The sequence below is a fragment of the Petromyzon marinus genome, unplaced genomic scaffold (genome assembly GCF_048934315.1).
Source record: "Petromyzon marinus isolate PM22_M1 ecotype Great Lakes invasive population unplaced genomic scaffold, UKy_Petmar_22M1.pri1.0 PM_G_Scaffold_55, whole genome shotgun sequence".
NCBI lineage: Eukaryota > Metazoa > Chordata > Hyperoartia > Petromyzontiformes > Petromyzontidae > Petromyzon > Petromyzon marinus.
In genome coordinates this window covers 237073-258987 of record NW_027423008.1, presented here as the reverse complement: position 1 = coordinate 258987, position 21915 = coordinate 237073, and the positions used below count along the sequence as shown (strand labels likewise).

The following is a 21915-nucleotide window of genomic DNA, read 5'->3' as shown; positions in this document are numbered from 1 at the left end:
GGTGGACACAGGGCGAGACATGTGGGGTATTGAAAACAAAATCTAATACTTATTTGATGTCAGCAGGTAAGGGCCACCGAGCTACAGAGGTCTGTGCTCGCCGCGCCGCTCAATAAATAATCGAAACGAGAAAATATACAGTGACGAATCACGAGGAGAAAGAAAACAGCGTTGGCTTTTTCGCAATCGATATGCAGACTCCTCACTCTCCCATCATGCTGAGATCTCGGTGGCTACTTTGTCCCAGGCTTGGGAGCCGATTGCAGAGCTCACTCTTGCAGCCCCGCCCCTCCCCGTCGGCAATCACGCAGGGTGGCGGTGGGTGGGGTGGTGAGTGGGGTGGGGGGGGGAGTTGAGGGCAACTGCCAGGTGCGGAACGACAGCCATCTCCATCAGGCAGTGACATCCGCTGACACTTTTGTCCGGGCATGATTGTTGGCCAGGGGCGAGGCTCGTGGGGGGCAACGGCCGACAATCGACCTGGCGAGCGATCGAGCCAGTGGAAGAGTCGGGGCCAGCTTCCCAGCGAGCCGCCGTCACTTGCACGTGTACTCCTCTGCCCTCCCGCTGCACGTGCCGCAGAGCACATGGCAGCACCAGTGGAACTTGCAGTTGCAATTCCACGAGCGCGTGTACTCGCGCGTGTTGTACCCGCGGCCGCAGCAGCGCAGCTCGCAGCCGTCGGCGTGCAGCGACGTGCGGTTGCACAGGCGGCCGCGCGTGCCCAAGCTGCCCGTCAGCAGGTTCTCCTCGCAGTAGTTGGGCGAGCGCTCGGTGAACACGAGCTCCGTGTCGAGAGGCTTACGGTGGGCGCGCGAGCGTTTCAACTTGAGGAAGAGGGGGTAGCGGTAGCGGCCGCCGTGCACCGGCTCCACGTGGACCGCCTCGTCGTACTTGTCCTTGAGCGCGGAGCCCACCTCGCGGAACTTGGGCAGCGTGGTCCAGCACGTCTTGGTGGTGCACGAACCCGACACGCCGTGGCACTTGCACACCGGCTTCATCTTCTCCTCCAGGACCTGGCGCCGAGTGGGGGAGAGAGAGACAGAGGGCGGGAGAGCATCGGCGAGGTAGGTGGGGACAAGTGGACAGAGAGAGACAGAGAGAGGTGAGCGGTGAAGGCATCGCTAACGGCGGCGTCGCTCGTACGAGTGAAGGAGAGGAGGTCAAATGTTTTTGTGTTTCTTACAAAACCGCTGTTGGCGTTGATCCTCTCCGATCCGCTTTGTGCCAGCTAAATGCTGCGGAAGAAATAGGCATTGTGCCGGAAAAATGACGAGAAGAGGTAGGAGAATGGGGGGGGAGAGGCGAGTAGAGTGGGGAGGGAAGGGGTGGGGTGGCGGGTGGAGAGGTCAAGCGAGGGAGTGTGGGTAAGAAGGTTCTGGACGCCTGGGGGGGGGGGGGGGTAGAAATGGAGTGTGTGAGCTTGGGCAGAACGCCTCACTAGAAGGGATGACGGCCCTCTGCTGAGATAAAACGATGGAGTGCAGCCACAGGAGGGAACGTGCCTTGTGGGTAGCGCTGGGGTGGATGTTGGTTGTTGGGATGGGTCGTTGTAAGGTGTTGAGAAGAGGGTGGCCCGATGTTCACTCCCTCGCCTGGTCTACAGGAGGTCGTGGATTCCATCCAAAACCCTGACGATACCTGCTGCTGTATGAGTCAGGGTCTCTCATCACCATCATCACAGTGGCTAAGAGATGTTGACTACCTCGCCTGGTATACAGGTGGTCGTGGGTTCTATCCCCACCCTGACGATGCCTGCTGCTGTATGAGACAGGGTCTCTCATCATCATCACAGTGACTAGATGTTGACTACCTCGCCTGGTCTACAGGAGGTCGTGGATTCGATCCCCACCCTGACAATACCTGCAGGTGCTGCTGCTGTATATTTTGGAGACTGCTTCTCTCTCTCCCCGTGGTCGCGTGGATTTTTCTGCGGCTCCTCCGGCTTTTCCAGACTGTTGGGGCAAGTGCTGAGGAAGCGACTTGCGAAGGCTGACACGGCACACGAGGGGGTGGGTGGCCAGCAGCACCACGGCCGGCCGCCTTTGTCTCCCCGGCGCTAGCGATGTTTTCACATGCCGCTCATTTCACGCTGGGTCGGCCCAGGACCAGGTGTTGGGAATCGAACTTTCGGTTATTTGACGTATCCCCCCAAACTATCGCTTAGAAAATATACGGGGTGGCGGTAACAGCGCCCCATTACAATCCGCAGGACGCGTTAAGTGACGCAAACACACTCGGGGGTGACGCATTAAACAACGGACAAACCCGTTTTAATTCAACGTTCACAAACACGCGGGTTGTTTTAAACGCAACAAAAACTCCCGCCGTTGGGATATCGGCAGATTTTTTTTTCCCACCCACCCGTGTCTCCCCCCCCCCCCAAAACCCCCCACCCCACACACACACAAAAAAAACCCCAACGCAACGCATTTCAAAACATTTCTCGGTCAAAATCTTCGCAGGGGAAACGACGACCCCCAAAGAAACCAGAAGGGTGTCCAAGCTCCCTGCGGCAGCGGCTACGCAGCGATGCAACTCGACCGAGGTGGGGGGGGGCTGTGCGGGGAAAACGTCAACCCAAACTTGCAATGTAACCGAGTGCCCCCCCTTTACCGTTTACAACTGAAATGTATTCGTGGTAATTTTTACTGGAAAAAAAAAATGCATTTCCGGCAAATATAAATCTCTTTTTTTTTTCGCACCGCCGTATTCTCCGGATCGTCGTTCCAAGATGCGCGTGGGAAGTTAACTTTGCGGAGTAGTTTCGAGAGAAAAAAAACACAGACCCCCCCCCCACTTCGCTTTTCCACAAAAATACAAGGTTGGTCCTTCCTGCAAAAATGCGGGAAACAAAGGACGTATCTATATATACGTATAACACACACAAAGTACAACAAAAAGAGCGTGTGTTTTACAATGAACGCAACACGGCACACCACGGCGGACCGCAAGACGATTTCCCAGACGACGTCACAAGCCGTCTTGCCGAGCAGGTAGCTCTCGGCATCGTCGTCCGTATCACGAGACACGCTTAACCCACCCGCCCACCCAAGCCGCTTCTCTAAACCACGGCACGGGGTGGGTTCAAAGGCAGCGGCTTGCAACACGGAGGACGCGGGCCTGGCCGCCCCCCCCCCCCCCACCACCCACCGCGGTGGTTAACGGCGGCGGCGGCGGTAGCAGCGACGGTGGCAGTCGTGGTGATAGTGGCAAGTCACGCTCGCGGTCAGGGCCGGATTAAGGCACGGGGGGCTTTAGGGGCCGCAGCCCAGGGGCCTCCGCCAGCTGGAGGGCCTTCCAGAGGTTAAGTTAAAAGTTGTTTCGTTTGTGAATGCTGAATTTTGTTTGTCGTCAGCCTTGTAAAAAAATAATCTTTTTTTTTTTACTTTGTTTTCCTTTTGAAAATTTTACCGGGGGCCTCACAGTACCTGTAGCCCAGGCGCCTACACAATCTTAATCCGGCCCTGGTTGTGGTGAGCGGTGATGGCGACGATGACGGCGGTGGTGGTGGTGGTGCTACTTATGGCAATTAGTTTAACACGTAGGCTTTCGCGACCAATATCATCCATATTAGAGGCATTTGGGTTAGATCGCGTAAATATATAAATGTGTCATTTGTGGCTTGGCTCTCCAACACACAATCGGTGTGCTGTACTAGTACACTACACTATACACTACTATATACACTACACTACTATACACTACACTACATTATACACTACTATACACTACACTACACACTACACTACACTATACACTCGTGCTGTACTAGTGACGAATTGGCCACGTTCTGTTTACGTGACAACCCTTACTAGTTGGTTGTGTCGGGTGGTGGCGGGTTTAACGACACAACATTTATATATTTACACGATCTAACCCAAAAACCCTCTTTGTTGGCTTATGGCAATGAGTGGGGGATGTTGAGACGATGGCAGTGGTGATCAGCGTCAGTGGTGGTAGTCGTGGTGGTGTCGTCGGTGACTGTGGTGGCCGTGGAGATGGCCGTCGTGATAGTGGTGGTGGTGTCGGCGATAGTGGCGGTAGCGATGGTTCTGTCGGTAGTGATGGCGCTGCCCGGTAGCGGTAACGGACATCAGCCAATAGCCACACGTCAGCACATCCGCACAAAACTACAGAGAGCTCGTGGCCGCAACCTCACTACCACCGTCACCTCCACCGTCACCTCCGCAGACGTCGGGAAAGTTTGCCGATGGACCGTGGTGCAGGTGACGGTGGCGGCGGAGCGACGTCAGGCCCTGCTGGATCCAGTCCGGCAGCTGCACCTCCACCATGACCGCGGGCAGGTCGTCGCAGCTGGATCGGTCACGCACGTGGACACCGTCGGAGGTGCGCCTGTCGTCGAAAGCCATCGCACGGTGGCGCAGCGATGCCGGAGGCGGTGTTGCTTCCGCCACCGGTGACGGTGACACCGTCGGTGCTGCTGCTGGTGGTGGTGGTGGCAGTCGTGGCGATTCCGGCAACGATGTCGGCGAAGCGGCAAAATTCGGCTTCGGAGTAATGGGTAACGGTGGTGGCCGTCGTTTGTGGCGACGAGACTCATCGCGGATTTCCCGGTTTTCTCGATCGGGTCGATGCAGAGGCGTGCCCAATTGGGCGGTGCAGTCTCATCCGAGGTGGCTTCCAGGCCGGCGATGCCACCGCCACCACCACCACCGTGACACCGTCACCACCACCGTGACACCGTCACCACCACCATGACACCGTCACCACCACCACCACCACCACCGTGACACTGTCACCACCACCACCGTGACACCGTCACCACCACCACCGTGACACCGTCACCACCACTACCGTGACACCGTCACCACCACCGTGACACCGTCACCACCACCACCGTGACACTGTCACCACCACCACCGTGACACCGTCACCACCACCACCGTGACACCGTCACCACCACCACCGTGACACCGTCACCACCACCACCGTGACACCGTCACCACCACCACCGTGACACCGTCACCACCACCACCGTGACACCGTCACCACCACCACCGTGACACCGTCACCACCACCGTGACACCGTCACCGCCTACGCGACCTCCCGAACAATCGCCGCAGTCTCCGCAACCGGCCCCGTACTCAATCGACGACGGACGCGACAGCGGCGGCCGCTTCGCCGACCAGGGTACCACCGGCGTCACCTGCGACGAGGTCAGCCGCCGCCGCTGCGGCGATCTCCACATCGTCGTCGACGCCTCCGCTTGTACAGTCCCAGTCGACGCCACCCCAGTCGAAGCCACCCCCGCCTCTGCCTCGGCCGGCTCTCCCCGCGTCGAGACCTCCGCCGCTTCCGCCTCCCGCGTCGCCACGGGCGAAGTCGCATCCGCCGGGGCCAGCCGCGTGGCCGCGACGCCCCGCTCCGCCTCCGTCCCTCGGCACCGTCGCTCCGACGCACCCCTCCGCGGCGGCGTCGTCGCCGCCGCCGCCGCCGTCGCCGGCGAAAACGTCGCTTTCGTCCGGCCTCCGCTGCTCGACCGACGCGGCGTCGGGGAGCGCCCGCCGCCGGTGCCGGCGGCCTGTCGCGCTCGCTCCCGCCCCCTTCTTCAGCGGCGGCTCCGCGGGAGGCTCCGCGCGACCGCCCGCCAGGCCGACGGCGTTCCTCCTGTCGTACCTCTCCTGCCCGAGCCTCGCCTGCTCCGCCACCGACGCCCGGCAAACGCGCCCGTCGCGCCGCCGTCCCCTCGCGCCGGGCGCCCCCGGCGCCGCCGCCGTCGCCGGAGCTCTCCCGTCGTCCGAGCGGTTCCTGCAGGGCCGTAGAACCGCCGGCTCGCGCGGGCCGCCGTCGCCGTCGTCGTCGTCGTCGTCGTCGTCTTCGCCGTCCGTCACGAACCGCACTTCCAGGCGGCGCGCGTACCCCATCGCGGCGCGGAAAGCGAGCGGGCGGCGCCCGCAGGTGCCCCGTGTAGAGCGGGGTCAGGAAGTCTTCGAAGGCGGCGGCGCTCGGCCCCGGCACGCGCAGCTGGTTGAGGAGGCGGCACAGGGCGGAGCCGTGCGGCTGGCTGATGAAGATCAGGTCCCCGTCCGCCATCGGGGCCCCTCGCTCGCACCTGGGGGTGAGCGCCGCACACGCGCGGACGTAGAAGTTACGTCGCGACACACGGCGGTGACACTCTCGTGCCCAAACAAGCGGAGGCCTGGGTTCGATTCCTGACTCTGGCACCTCCCGTATTAAATCACTCAACGGGGTTACACGCAGCAGCATCGGCGACGTCATCCCCTACCTGCTGTAAAAAAACCTGGAAGGACCCCGTCCTGACAAAAAAAAGTCTTGGTTGTGAGGCTTTCCTGGGTCAACGAGCAAAATACGAATACACCACACACACCACACACACCACACGCACACCATGCCTGGGCACACACCACACACACCACACACACACCACACACACACCACACACAACACACACACCACACACACACACACCACACACACACCGCACACACCACACACACACCACACACACCACACACAACACACACCACACACACACACCACACACACACCACACACACCACACACACCACACACACACACCACACACACCACACACGCACCACACCCACCACACACACACCACACACACCACACACACCACACACACCATACACACACCACACACACACCACACACACCACACACACACCGCACACACACCACACACGCCACACACACACCACACACACACCACACAAACTACACACACTACACACACACCACACACACACACCACACACACACAGTCACACACACCACACACACACAGTCACACATACCACACACACACCACACACCACACACACACACCACACACACCACACACACACCACACACACCACACACACCACACACACAACACACACACCACACACACACCACACACACCCCACACACACCACACACACACCACACACACACCACACACACACCACACACACACACCACACACACACCACACACACACCACACACACCACACACACCACACACACACCACACACACCACACACAAACCACACACACACCACACACACACCACACACACCACACACACCATGCCTGGGCACACACCACACACACCACACACCACACACACACCACACACACCACACACACACCACACACACCACACACACACCACACACACCACACACACACCACACACACCACACACACACCACACACACCACACCCACCACACACACACACCACACACACCACACACACACCACACACACCACACACACCACACACCACACACACTACACACACCACACACACCACACACACACCACACAAACCACACACACACCACACACCACACACACCACACACACACCACACACACACCACACACACACCACACACACCACACACACCACACACACCACACGCACACCATGCCTGGGCACACACCACACACACCACACACACACCACACACACACCACACACACCACACACACACCACACACACCACACACACACCACACACAAACACCACACACACCACACACACACACCACACACACACCACACACACACACCACACACAACACACACCACACACACACCACACACACACCACACACAAAACACACACACCACACACACCACAAACACACCACACACACCACACACACCACACACACCACAAACGCACCACACCCACCACACACACCCCACACACACACCACACACACCACACACACACCACACACACACCACACACACCACACACGCCACACACACACCACACACACACACCACACACACACCACACACACTACACACACTACACACACACCACACACACACACACACCACACACACCGCACACACCACACACACCACACACACACACACCACACACACACCACACACACACCACACACACACACCACACACACCACACACACATCACACACACACCACACACACTACACACACCACACACACCACACACACACCACACACACACCACACACACACCACACACACCACACACACACCACACACACCACACACACACCACACACACCACACACACACACCACACACACCACACACACCACACGCACACCATGCCTGGGCACACACCACACACACCACACACACACCACACACACACCACACACACATCACACACACACCACACACACCACACACACCACACACACACCACACACACCACCACACACACACCACACACACCACACACACACCACACACACCACACACACACCACACACACCACACACACACACCACACACACCACACGCACTACACACACCACACACACCACACACACACCACACACACCACACACACACCACACACCACACACACACCACACACACCACACACACACCACACACACACCACACACACCACACACACCACACGCACACCATGCCTGGGCACACACCACACACACCACACACACACCACACACACACCACACACACACCACACACACCACACACACACCACACACAAACACCACACACACCACACACACACACCACACACACACCACACACACACACCACACACAACACACACCACACACACACCACACACACACCACACACACAAAACACACACCACACACACCACACACACCACACACACCACACACACCACACACGCACCACACCCACCACACACACCCCACACACACACCACACACACCACACACACACCACACACACACCACACACACCACACACGCCACACACACACCACACACACACACCACACACACACCACACACACTACACACACTACACACACACCACACACACACACCACACACACACCACACACACCGCACACACCACACACACCACACACACACACACCACACACACACCACACACACACCACACACACACACCACACACACCACACACACATCACACACACACCACACACACTACACACACCACACACACCACACACACACCACACACACACCACACACACCACACACACACCACACACACCACACACACACCACACACACCACACACACACACCACACACACCACACACACCACACGCACACCATGCCTGGGCACACACCACACACACCACACACACACCACACACACACCACACACACATCACACACACACCACACACACCACACACACCACACACACACCACACACACACCACACACACCACCACACACACACCACACACACCACACACACACCACACACACCACACACACACCACACACACCACACACACACACCACACACACCACACACACCACACGCACACCATGCCTGGGCACACACCACACACACCACACACACACCACACACACACCACACACACATCACACACACACCACACACACACACCACACATACCACACACACACCACACACACACCACACACACCACACACAACACACACACCACACACACACCACACACAAAACACACACACACCACACACACCACACACACACCACACACACCACACACACCACACCACACACACCACACACACTACACACACACCACACACACACCACACACACCACACACACACCACACACGCCACACACACACCACACACACTACACACACTACACACACACCACACACACACACCACACACACACAGTCACACACACCACACACACACAGTCACACACACCACACACACCACACACACACCACACACACCACACACAAACCACACACACACCACACACACACCACACACACCACACACACCATGCCTGGGCACACACCACACACACCACACACCACACACACACCACACACACCACACACACACCACACACACCACACACACACCACACACACCACACACACACCACACACACCACACACACACCACACACACCACACCCACCACACACACACCACACACACACCACACACACCACACACACACACCACACACACCACACGCACTACACACACCACACACACCACACACACACCACACACACCACACACACACCACACACCACACACACACCACACACACCACACACACACCACACACACACCACACACACCACACACACCACACGCACACCATGCCTGGGCACACACCACACACACCACACACACACCACACACACACCACACACACACCACACACACCACACACACACCACACACAAACACCACACACACCACACACACACACCACACACACACCACACACACACACCACACACAACACACACCACACACACACCACACACACACCACACACACAAAACACACACCACACACACCACACACACACCACACACACCACACACACCACACACACCACACACGCACCACACCCACCACACACACCCCACACACACACCACACACACCACACACACACCACACACACACCACACACACCACACACGCCACACACACACCACACACACACACCACACACACACCACACACACTACACACACTACACACACACCACACACACACACCACACACACACCACACACACCGCACACACCACACACACCACACACACACACACCACACACACACCACACACACACCACACACACACACCACACACACCACACACACATCACACACACACCACACACACTACACACACCACACACACCACACACACACCACACACACACCACACACACACCACACACACCACACACACACCACACACACCACACACACACCACACACACCACACACACACACCACACACACCACACACACCACACGCACACCATGCCTGGGCACACACCACACACACCACACACACACCACACACACACCACACACACATCACACACACACCACACACACCACACACACCACACACACACCACACACACACCACACACACCACCACACACACACCACACACACCACACACACACCACACACACCACACACACACCACACACACCACACACACACACCACACACACCACACACACCACACGCACACCATGCCTGGGCACACACCACACACACCACACACACACCACACACACACCACACACACATCACACACACACCACACACACACACCACACATACCACACACACACCACACACACACCACACACACCACACACAACACACACACCACACACACACCACACACAAAACACACACACACCACACACACCACACACACACCACACACACCACACACACCACACCACACACACCACACACACTACACACACACCACACACACACCACACACACCACACACACACCACACACGCCACACACACACCACACACACTACACACACTACACACACACCACACACACACACCACACACACACAGTCACACACACCACACACACACAGTCACACACACCACACACACCACACACACACCACACACACCACACACAAACCACACACACACCACACACACACCACACACACCACACACACCATGCCTGGGCACACACCACACACACCACACACCACACACACACCACACACACCACACACACACCACACACACCACACACACACCACACACACCACACACACACCACACACACCACACACACACCACACACACCACACCCACCACACACACACCACACACACACCACACACACCACACACACACCACACACACCACACACCACACACACTACACACACCACACACACCACACACACACCACACACACCACACACACACCACACACCACACACACCACACACACACCACACACACACCACACACACACCACACACACCACACACACCACACACACCACACGCACACCATGCCTGGGCACACACCACACACACCACACACACACCACACACACACCACACACACCACACACACACCACACACACCACACACACACCACACACAAACACCACACACACCACACACACACACCACACACACACCACACACACACCACACACAACACACACCACACACACACCACACACACACCACACACAAAACACACACACCACACACACCACAAACACACCACACACACCACACACACCACACACACCACAAACGCACCACACCCACCACACACACCCCACACACACACCACACACACCACACACACACCACACACACACCACACACACCACACACGCCACACACACACCACACACACACACCACACACACACCACACACACTACACACACTACACACACACCACACACACACACACACCACACACACCGCACACACCACACACACCACACACACACACACCACACACACACCACACACACACCACACACACACACCACACACACCACACACACATCACACACACACCACACACACTACACACACCATACACACCACACACACACCACACACACACCACACACACACCACACACACCACACACACCACACACACCACACACACACCACACACACACACCACACACACCACACACACCACACGCACACCATGCCTGGGCACACACCACACACACCACACACACACCACACACACACCACACACACATCACACACACCACACACACCACACACACCACACACACACCACACACACCACCACACACACACCACACACACCACACACACACCACACACACCACACACACACCACACACACCACACACACACACCACACACACCACACGCACTACACACACCACACACACCACACACACACCACACACACCACACACACACCACACACCACACACACACCACACACACCACACACACACCACACACACACCACACACACCACACACACCACACGCACACCATGCCTGGGCACACACCACACACACCACACACACACCACACACACACCACACACACACCACACACACCACACACAAACACCACACACACCACACACACACACCACACACACCACACACACACCACACACACACACCACACACAACACACACCACACACACACCACACACACACCACACACAAAACACACACCACACACACCACACACACACCACACACACCACACACACCACACACACCACACACGCACCACACCCACCACACACACCCCACACACACACCACACACACCACACACACACCACACACACACCACACACACCACACACGCCACACACACACCACACACACACACCACACACACACCACACACACTACACACACTACACACACACCACACACACACACCACACACACACCACACACACCGCACACACCACACACACCACACACACACACACCACACACACACCACACACACACCACACACACACACCACACACACCAAACACACATCACACACACACCACACACACTACACACACCACACACACCACACACACACCACACACACACCACACACACACCACACACACCACACACACACCACACACACCACACACACACCACACACACCACACACACACACCACACACACCACACACACCACACGCACACCATGCCTGGGCACACACCACACACACCACACACACACCACACACACACCACACACACATCACACACACACCACACACACCACACACACACCACACACACACCACACACACCACCACACACACACCACACACACCACACACACACCACACACACCACACACACACCACACACACCACACACACACACCACACACACCACACACACCACACGCACACCATGCCTGGGCACACACCACACACACCACACACACACCACACACACACCACACACACATCACACACACACCACACACACACACCACACATACCACACACACACCACACACACACCACACACACCACACACAACACACACACCACACACACACCACACACACACCACACACAAAACACACACACACCACACACACCACACACACACCACACACACCACACACACCACACCACACACACCACACACACTACACACACACCACACACACACCACACACACCACACACACACCACACACGCCACACACACACCACACACACTACACACACTACACACACACCACACACACACACCACACACACACAGTCACACACACCACACACACACAGTCACACACACCACACACACACCACACACACACCACACACACCACACACACACACCACACACACACCACACACACCACACACACACCACACACACCACATACACCCCACACACACCACACACACACCACACACACCACACACACACACCACACACACACCACACACACACCACACACACCACACACACACACCACACACACACACCACACACACCACACACACCCCACACACACGCCACACACACACCACACACACCACACACACACCACACACACCACACGCACACCACACACACCACACACACCACCACACACACCACACACACACCACACCCACCACACACACACCACACACACCACACACACACACCACACACACACCACACACACCACACACACACACCACACACACCACACACACACCACACACACACCTTACACACTACACACACCACACACACACCACACACACACCACACACACCACACAAACCACACACACCACACACACACCACACACGCACCACACCCACCACACACACACCACACACACCACACACACCACACACACCATACACACACCACACACACACCACACACACCACACACACACCGCACACACACCACACACGCCACACACACACCACACACACACCACACAAACTACACACACTACACACACACCACACACACACACCACACACACACAGTCACACACACCACACACACACAGTCACACACACCACACACACACCACACACACACACCACACACACCACACACACACCACACACACCACACACACAACACACACACCACACACACACCACACACACCCCACACACACCACACACACACCACACACACACCACACACACACTACACACACACCACACACACACCACACACACCACACACACCACACACAAACCACACACACACCACACACACACCACACACACCACACACACACCATGCCTGGGCACACACCACACACACCACACACCACACACACACCACACACACCACACACACACCACACACACACACCACACACACCACCACACACACACCACACACACCACACCCACCACACACACACCACACACACACCACACACACACCACACACACCACACACACTACACACACCACACACACACCACACACCACACACACCACACACACACCACACACACCACACACACACCACACACACACCACACACACACCACACACACCACACGCACACCATGCCTGGGCACACACCACACACACACCACACACACACCACACACACACCACACACAAACACCACACACACCACACACACACACCACACACACCACACAACAACAACCGCCATTCGCCACTAAGTGGCGGTGACGTCACCACGACGCTTGTGCCAGGCTATGTGCACCCTGAGGCCACGTGAAGTGTCGAACGCCCGCTGGCAGGAGGTCACGGGGCAGACCCAGGTGCCACGGGTCGACTGACTGAGATGACTGGCTGATGCACCACCTGTGCCCCCTACTGTGCCAACCTGCTGTGCTTTAGCCACCCGGCGCTCCGCTCGCTGTTATGAGCGTCGCTCCTCCGCCCTCCGTTGTTGTTGGAGGGCGACTGCCTCCAACTGCCCAGTAGCATCCTTCACGAGCCTCCTCCACAGAGGCCGATCTTGACACCGCTGGTACCAGTCATCGGCAAGTCCACTCAGCTCCACGTCCTCCTGTACCACATCACTCCATCTCTTCTCTAGCCCGTGCCGCGCCCGCTTAGCCCCCTCAATCCGGCCAAACAAAAGCTGTTTCGGCATGCGGTGGCTGGGCATGCGGGCTACATGACCCAGCCATCGCAGCCTTGCCTGCCGGAGGAGCTCACCGATGGGACCCTGCCCAGATCTTTCAAGGATTTGTGAGCTCCTCACACAATCCAGTCTGGTTAAACCCAGGATGGATCGTAGGCAGGCCAGCCTAAATGTTTCTAACCGGCGAAGATGTTCCATTAGGGGGGTCCACGTTTCGCAAGCGTAGAGAAGGGAGGGAATGACCGTGGCCGAGAAGACCTGAAGCTTAGTGCGGAGCGACAGACCAGGTAGCTTCCACACAGCATTACGCCACCGATGAAAAGATATTGCCGCTCGACTGATTCGGAGTGAGACCTCTGCTGTTAAACTGGAGCCAGTCATAAGCACACTGCCCAGGTATGGGAAACTCTCCACTCTCTCCACAACTGCCCCATCACCGATTGGGAGTTGTGGGGGTGGAGTGTCCGATGGTACAAAATACCCAGGCAGGTGCTTAGTTTTGGTGGGGCTGATGGTAAGGCCCCACCTCTTAGTGGCACGCTCCAGTCTCAGCAGCAGCGTCTCCAACTCCTCCTCTGACTGAGCAGCTATTACCAAGTCATCAGCATACATAACGTGGTTGAGCAATAGGGAGCCATCCCTTGACCGCACCCGGGCATCGATTAGCCTCCCATTATATCTGTACCATATGGAGATTCCCCCGGTACAGCTATTGAAGGCTTCACGAACTACGTGGTCAAAATAGATGTTAAATAATGTGGGAGCCAGAGGACATCTCTGTCGCACCCCAAGGTGTACAGGGAATGGCTCTGACTCCCGGCCACGTAGTTTTACCCGGGCCCGCTCACCATCATGAAGGTCCTTAATGATCGTGAGCAGAGGGTCAGGTACTCCAAAAGCACGAAGAACGACCCAGAGCCCAGGCCTACTGATGGTATCATAGGCCTTGACCAGGTCAATAAAGCAGAGATGTAGGTCTTGTTGGAATTCCCTACACCTCTGCTGTAGCAGACGGACAGAAAATATGGCATCTGTGCAGGACCGCCCTTTCCTGAAACCGCATTGGGGCTCCGCAAGCCTCTCCTCAGCGTGCCTGGCAAGGCGATGCTGAATAATCCTTGCCAGGACCTTTCCCGGCACACTGAGGAGTGAGATGCCCCTGTAGTTGTTACAGTCTGTGCGGTCCCCCTTCTTAAAAAGGGGGACCACCAGGGCATCCTTCCAATCCTGCGGAACCCGTCCAGTGGTCCAGACTGTTGTTATGATGTCATATAGGGCAGTCTGTGCACAAACGCCACCCTCCCTCAGCATTTCGCTTGGGAGATCATCTCTGCCCGCTGCCTTTCCTGGTCTCAGACTCCGGATCGCCTTCAATACTTCCTCAGCAGATGGCACCTCAGCCAGCCACTCACAGGGGGTGACTTCATCCAATATTTGAGGCACCGCAGCCTCAGCAGGGTCATCCTCACTTTGTGCCATGATGTTTTCCTGGCTGAGGGATTTTCCCTCCCCCAGGACCTCACAGAAATGCTCAGCAAATCTGCGAACCTGTTCCTGGGGGTCGGAAATTGGATCACCGTTTTTTCCCCTAATGATGGTAATAGGTGTGGCGCTGCAGGTTACTTTTTTGATGGAGTTAAATAGAGATTTGTGATCACGGGCCACTGAGGCAGACTCGATCTCCTCAGCAACCCGCGACCACCACCCATCCTTGCAGCGCCTCACGGCTCTCCGAACCTCCGAGCGAAGGCTGCGGTAAGCCTCCTCATTCTCTGACGTGGGATTCTGTAGCCGATGACAGTGGGCCTGTCGCTTTTTCTCAACCATCGTGAACAACTCCTCTGTCATCCAGGGTGTCTGGGGAGGTCTGGACCGCGTACCCAAAGCAGCCATTGCAGCTGCATGAATCACAGTCCTAAACCTCGCCCATTTACCCTCGACATCAGGAGGAGTCGGGGACGATGCCAATCCCAGCCGCAAGCGATGATGAAATTCTCGCTTGCAACTTTCATCAGATAACTGAGACCAGGCCACTTTAGGTTGGAATGGGGTCCTGGGTGTACACCCACCACCGGAGTGGAAGAATGGCAGGCGCATCTTACAGATGACTAGTCGATGGTCAGAGGGCAGATCAGCTCCACGGTAGGTCCTGGTGTCAAGGACATGGGCTCGCATTCGCTGGTCCGTCACTATGTAGTCCAGCAGATGTTCTTGCTTGGACCCGGCATGCATCCATGATGTTGTGTGGATGCGCCGATGCCGGAACAGCGTGTTGGTAATTACAAGCCCATGGGCTGCACAAAAATCTAGCAGCCTCCTACCGTTGTTATTGAGCTGATCTGGCCCATGCCCTCCAATCACTCCAGACCAGGTGCCAGTATCATGACCAACTTGGGCATTGAAGTCACCCAACATGATGACTCTATCCCGAGGGGCCACTTTAGCCAGCACCTGTGACAGGAGGTCATAGAAGGCATCTGACTCATCGGCTTTGCCTGCATCCCTCCACGGATGTTCATCTTCGGTGGGGGCATAAGTAACCACGACCACCATTCCTCGCCTCCGGTTGATGGGAAGGCGAGCCCAAAGTAGCCTGGGGCTTACAGCTTCCCACACCTCACCGCCACGCTCCCACGCCCCCTTCATTCTTTTGTTCAAAAGAAGACCCACACCCTGTTGTTTGGCAGTCTGCTGCCCCGAGTAGAGGACTGTCCACCCCTCATGGTGGCAGGAGCCAGAGCCGGTCCACCGGACCTCCAGAATGCCGCATAGATCCAGGCGGTACCGGTCCAGCTCCCGACAGAGGAGTGGCAGCCTCTCCTCTGCAATGAGCGTTCGAACATTCCACGTGGCCAACCGTAGTGGCTTTTCGTTGTTTCTGGAGTAGCCCCGAGGGTAGGTATTCAATCTCCTGGCTCCGCCAATTGGGGTTTGGCCAGGAGACACACCACACACACACAGTCACACACACCACACACACACAGTCACACACACCACACACACACCACACACACACCACACACACCACACACACACACCACACACACACCACACACCACACACACACCACACACACCACACACACACCACACACACCACATACACCCCACACACACCACACACACACACCACACACACACCACACACACACCACACACACACACCACACACACACACCACACACACCACACACACCCCACACACACGCCACACACACACCACACACACCACACACACCACACACACACCACACACACACCACACACACACCACACACACCACACACACACCACACACACACCACCACACACACACCACACACACCACACACACACCACACCCACCACACACACACCACACACACACACCACACACACACACCACACACACACCACACACACCACACACACCACACACACACCACACACACACCACACACACTACACACACCACACACACACCACACACACACCACACACACCACACAAGCCACACACACCACACACACACCACACACACCACACACACCACACACGCACCACACCCACCACACACACACCACACACACCACACACACCATACACACACCACACACACACCACACACACCACACACACACCGCACACACACCACACACGCCACACACACACCACACACACACCACACAAACTACACACACTACACACACACCACACACACACACCACACACACACAGTCACACACACCACACACACACAGTCACACACACCACACACACACCACACACACACACCACACACACCACACACACACCACACACACCACACACACACCACACACACACCACACACACCACACACACACACCACACACACACACCACACACACCACACACACCCCACACACACGCCACACACACACCACACACACCACACACACACCACACACACACCACACACACACCACACACACCACACACACACCACACACACCACCACACACACACCACACACACCACACACACCACACACACACCACACCCACCACACACACACCACACACACACACCACACACACACCACACACACCACACACACCACACACACACCACACACACCACCACACACACACCACACACACACCACACCCACCACACACACCACACACACCACACACACACACCACACACACACCACACACACCACACACACACACCACACACACCACACACACACCACACACACACCACACACACTACACACACCACACACACACCACACACACACCACACAAACCACACACACCACACACACACCACACACACACCACACACACACCACACACACCACACACACCACACACACCACACACACCACACACCCCACACATACACCACACACACCACACACACACCACACACACCACACACACATCACACACACCACACACACACACCACACACACACCACACACACCACACACACCACACACACACACCACACACACCACACACACACCACACACACACCACACACACTACACACACCACACACACACCACACACACCACACAAACCACACACACACCACACACACACCACACACTCCACACACACACCACACACACACCACACACACCACACACACACCACACACCACACACACACCACACACACTACACACACCACACACACACCACACACTCCACACACACACCACACACTCCACACACACACCACACACACACCACACACACCACACACACACCACACACACCACACACACACCACACACACACCACACACACCACCATACACACCACACACACCACACACACACCACACACACACCACACACACCACACACACCACACACACACCACACACACCACACACACACCACACACATACCACACACACCACACACACCACACACACACACCACACACACCACACACACACCACACCCACCACACACACACACACCACACACCACACACCACACACACCACACACACACCACACAAACCACACACACACCACACACACCACACCACACACACACCCCACACACACCACACATACACCACACACACACCACACACACCACACACACATCACACACACCACACACACACCACACCACACCACACACACTACACACACACCACACACACACCACACACACACACCACACCACACACACACTACACACCACACACACACCACACATACCAGACACACCACACACCTCGCAGCAGCAGAATGGAGACCTCGGGCCCAATCAACAGCGCCCAGAAGCCCCCGGAAGCCCCCTGAAGCCCCTCCCCCTGAAGCCCCCTCCCCCTAAACCCCCCCTCCCCCTGAACCCCCCCTCCCCCTGAACCCCCCTCCCCCTGACCCCCCTCCCCCTGAAGCCCCTCCCCCTGACACCTCGTGGCTCTCAAATTCGCCATCTTTGCTCGGTCCACCACCCAGCGACTCAGCGCTCATCCATCTTCACGCGACTACTCAAAGTGATTCACCCACCCAGCGTCTCAATCACCCACCCAGCGTCTCAATCATCCACTCAACCACACGTTGATTCACCCACCCAGCGTCTCAATCATCCACAGGTTAATTCACCCACCCACCCGCCATCTCACTCAAGCCAAGCCACTCAACTTTTGCCAATTAGCCCCCTGCCCTGGGTCTCCGTAGTTTGCTCACACGTGGTTTTAAACACACAAATAATTCAGCACTTGTAACTTTCTCATCATCTGAACTCAATAATCTAACCACTCTGCCCCACCACCATCTCACCCAGCCACGAGACTTCTCTCCTGCTCTCCAGAGACCTCACCTGCGGGATAAACTTGTTGTTGTAGTTTTGTTGTTGTTGGTATTATTAAACGATATAAAATCCCTGAATTTTTCAGAGCGGGTTGGAACGCAGCCAAATTGCTACGTGATCGTGTTTCCTGTGGGCGTGGTCGCTGCCCCCCGTGGGCGTGGTCTCTGCCCCCCCCCCCCCCGTGGGCATGGTC

The 21915-nt window shown here is 56.6% G+C and overlaps 2 protein-coding genes across 2 annotated transcripts; both read right to left on the bottom strand.

Annotated features, from left to right (window-relative positions):
- Window positions 1-536: 536 nt before the first annotated feature.
- Window positions 537-4373, bottom strand: LOC116958727 (protein Wnt-7b-like). Its single transcript, XM_032981455.1, has 2 exons — window positions 4158-4373; window positions 537-1016 (listed from the first exon to the last, which is right to left on the bottom strand). Exons 1-2 carry the CDS (start codon window positions 4371-4373, stop codon window positions 537-539), a joined length of 696 nt encoding a protein of 231 aa, XP_032837346.1.
- On the bottom strand, window positions 2400-21852 carry LOC142917910 (uncharacterized). The gene is made up of 2 exons (XM_076062253.1): window positions 21732-21852; window positions 2400-6077 (listed from the first exon to the last, which is right to left on the bottom strand). The coding sequence occupies exon 2, from the start codon at window positions 5887-5889 to the stop codon at window positions 5110-5112; it is 780 nt and encodes a 259-aa protein (XP_075918368.1). The 5' UTR covers window positions 5890-6077; window positions 21732-21852; the 3' UTR covers window positions 2400-5109.
- Window positions 21853-21915: the final 63 nt, after the last annotated feature.

Bases quoted from the DNA above. Each gene is read 5' to 3' on its own strand.
- LOC116958727 (XM_032981455.1), bottom strand. From the start codon at position 4,373: ATGGCTTTCGACGACAGGCGCACCTCCGACGGTGTCCACGTGCGTGAC. The intron at 1,017-4,157 runs GTTGCGGCCACG...ACTCGGCGCCAG, and splicing joins GAGGTGACGGTGGTAGTGAG to GTCCTGGAGGAGAAGATGAA.
- LOC142917910 (XM_076062253.1), bottom strand. From the start codon at position 5,889: ATGGGGTACGCGCGCCGCCTGGAAGTGCGGTTCGTGACGGACGGCGAA.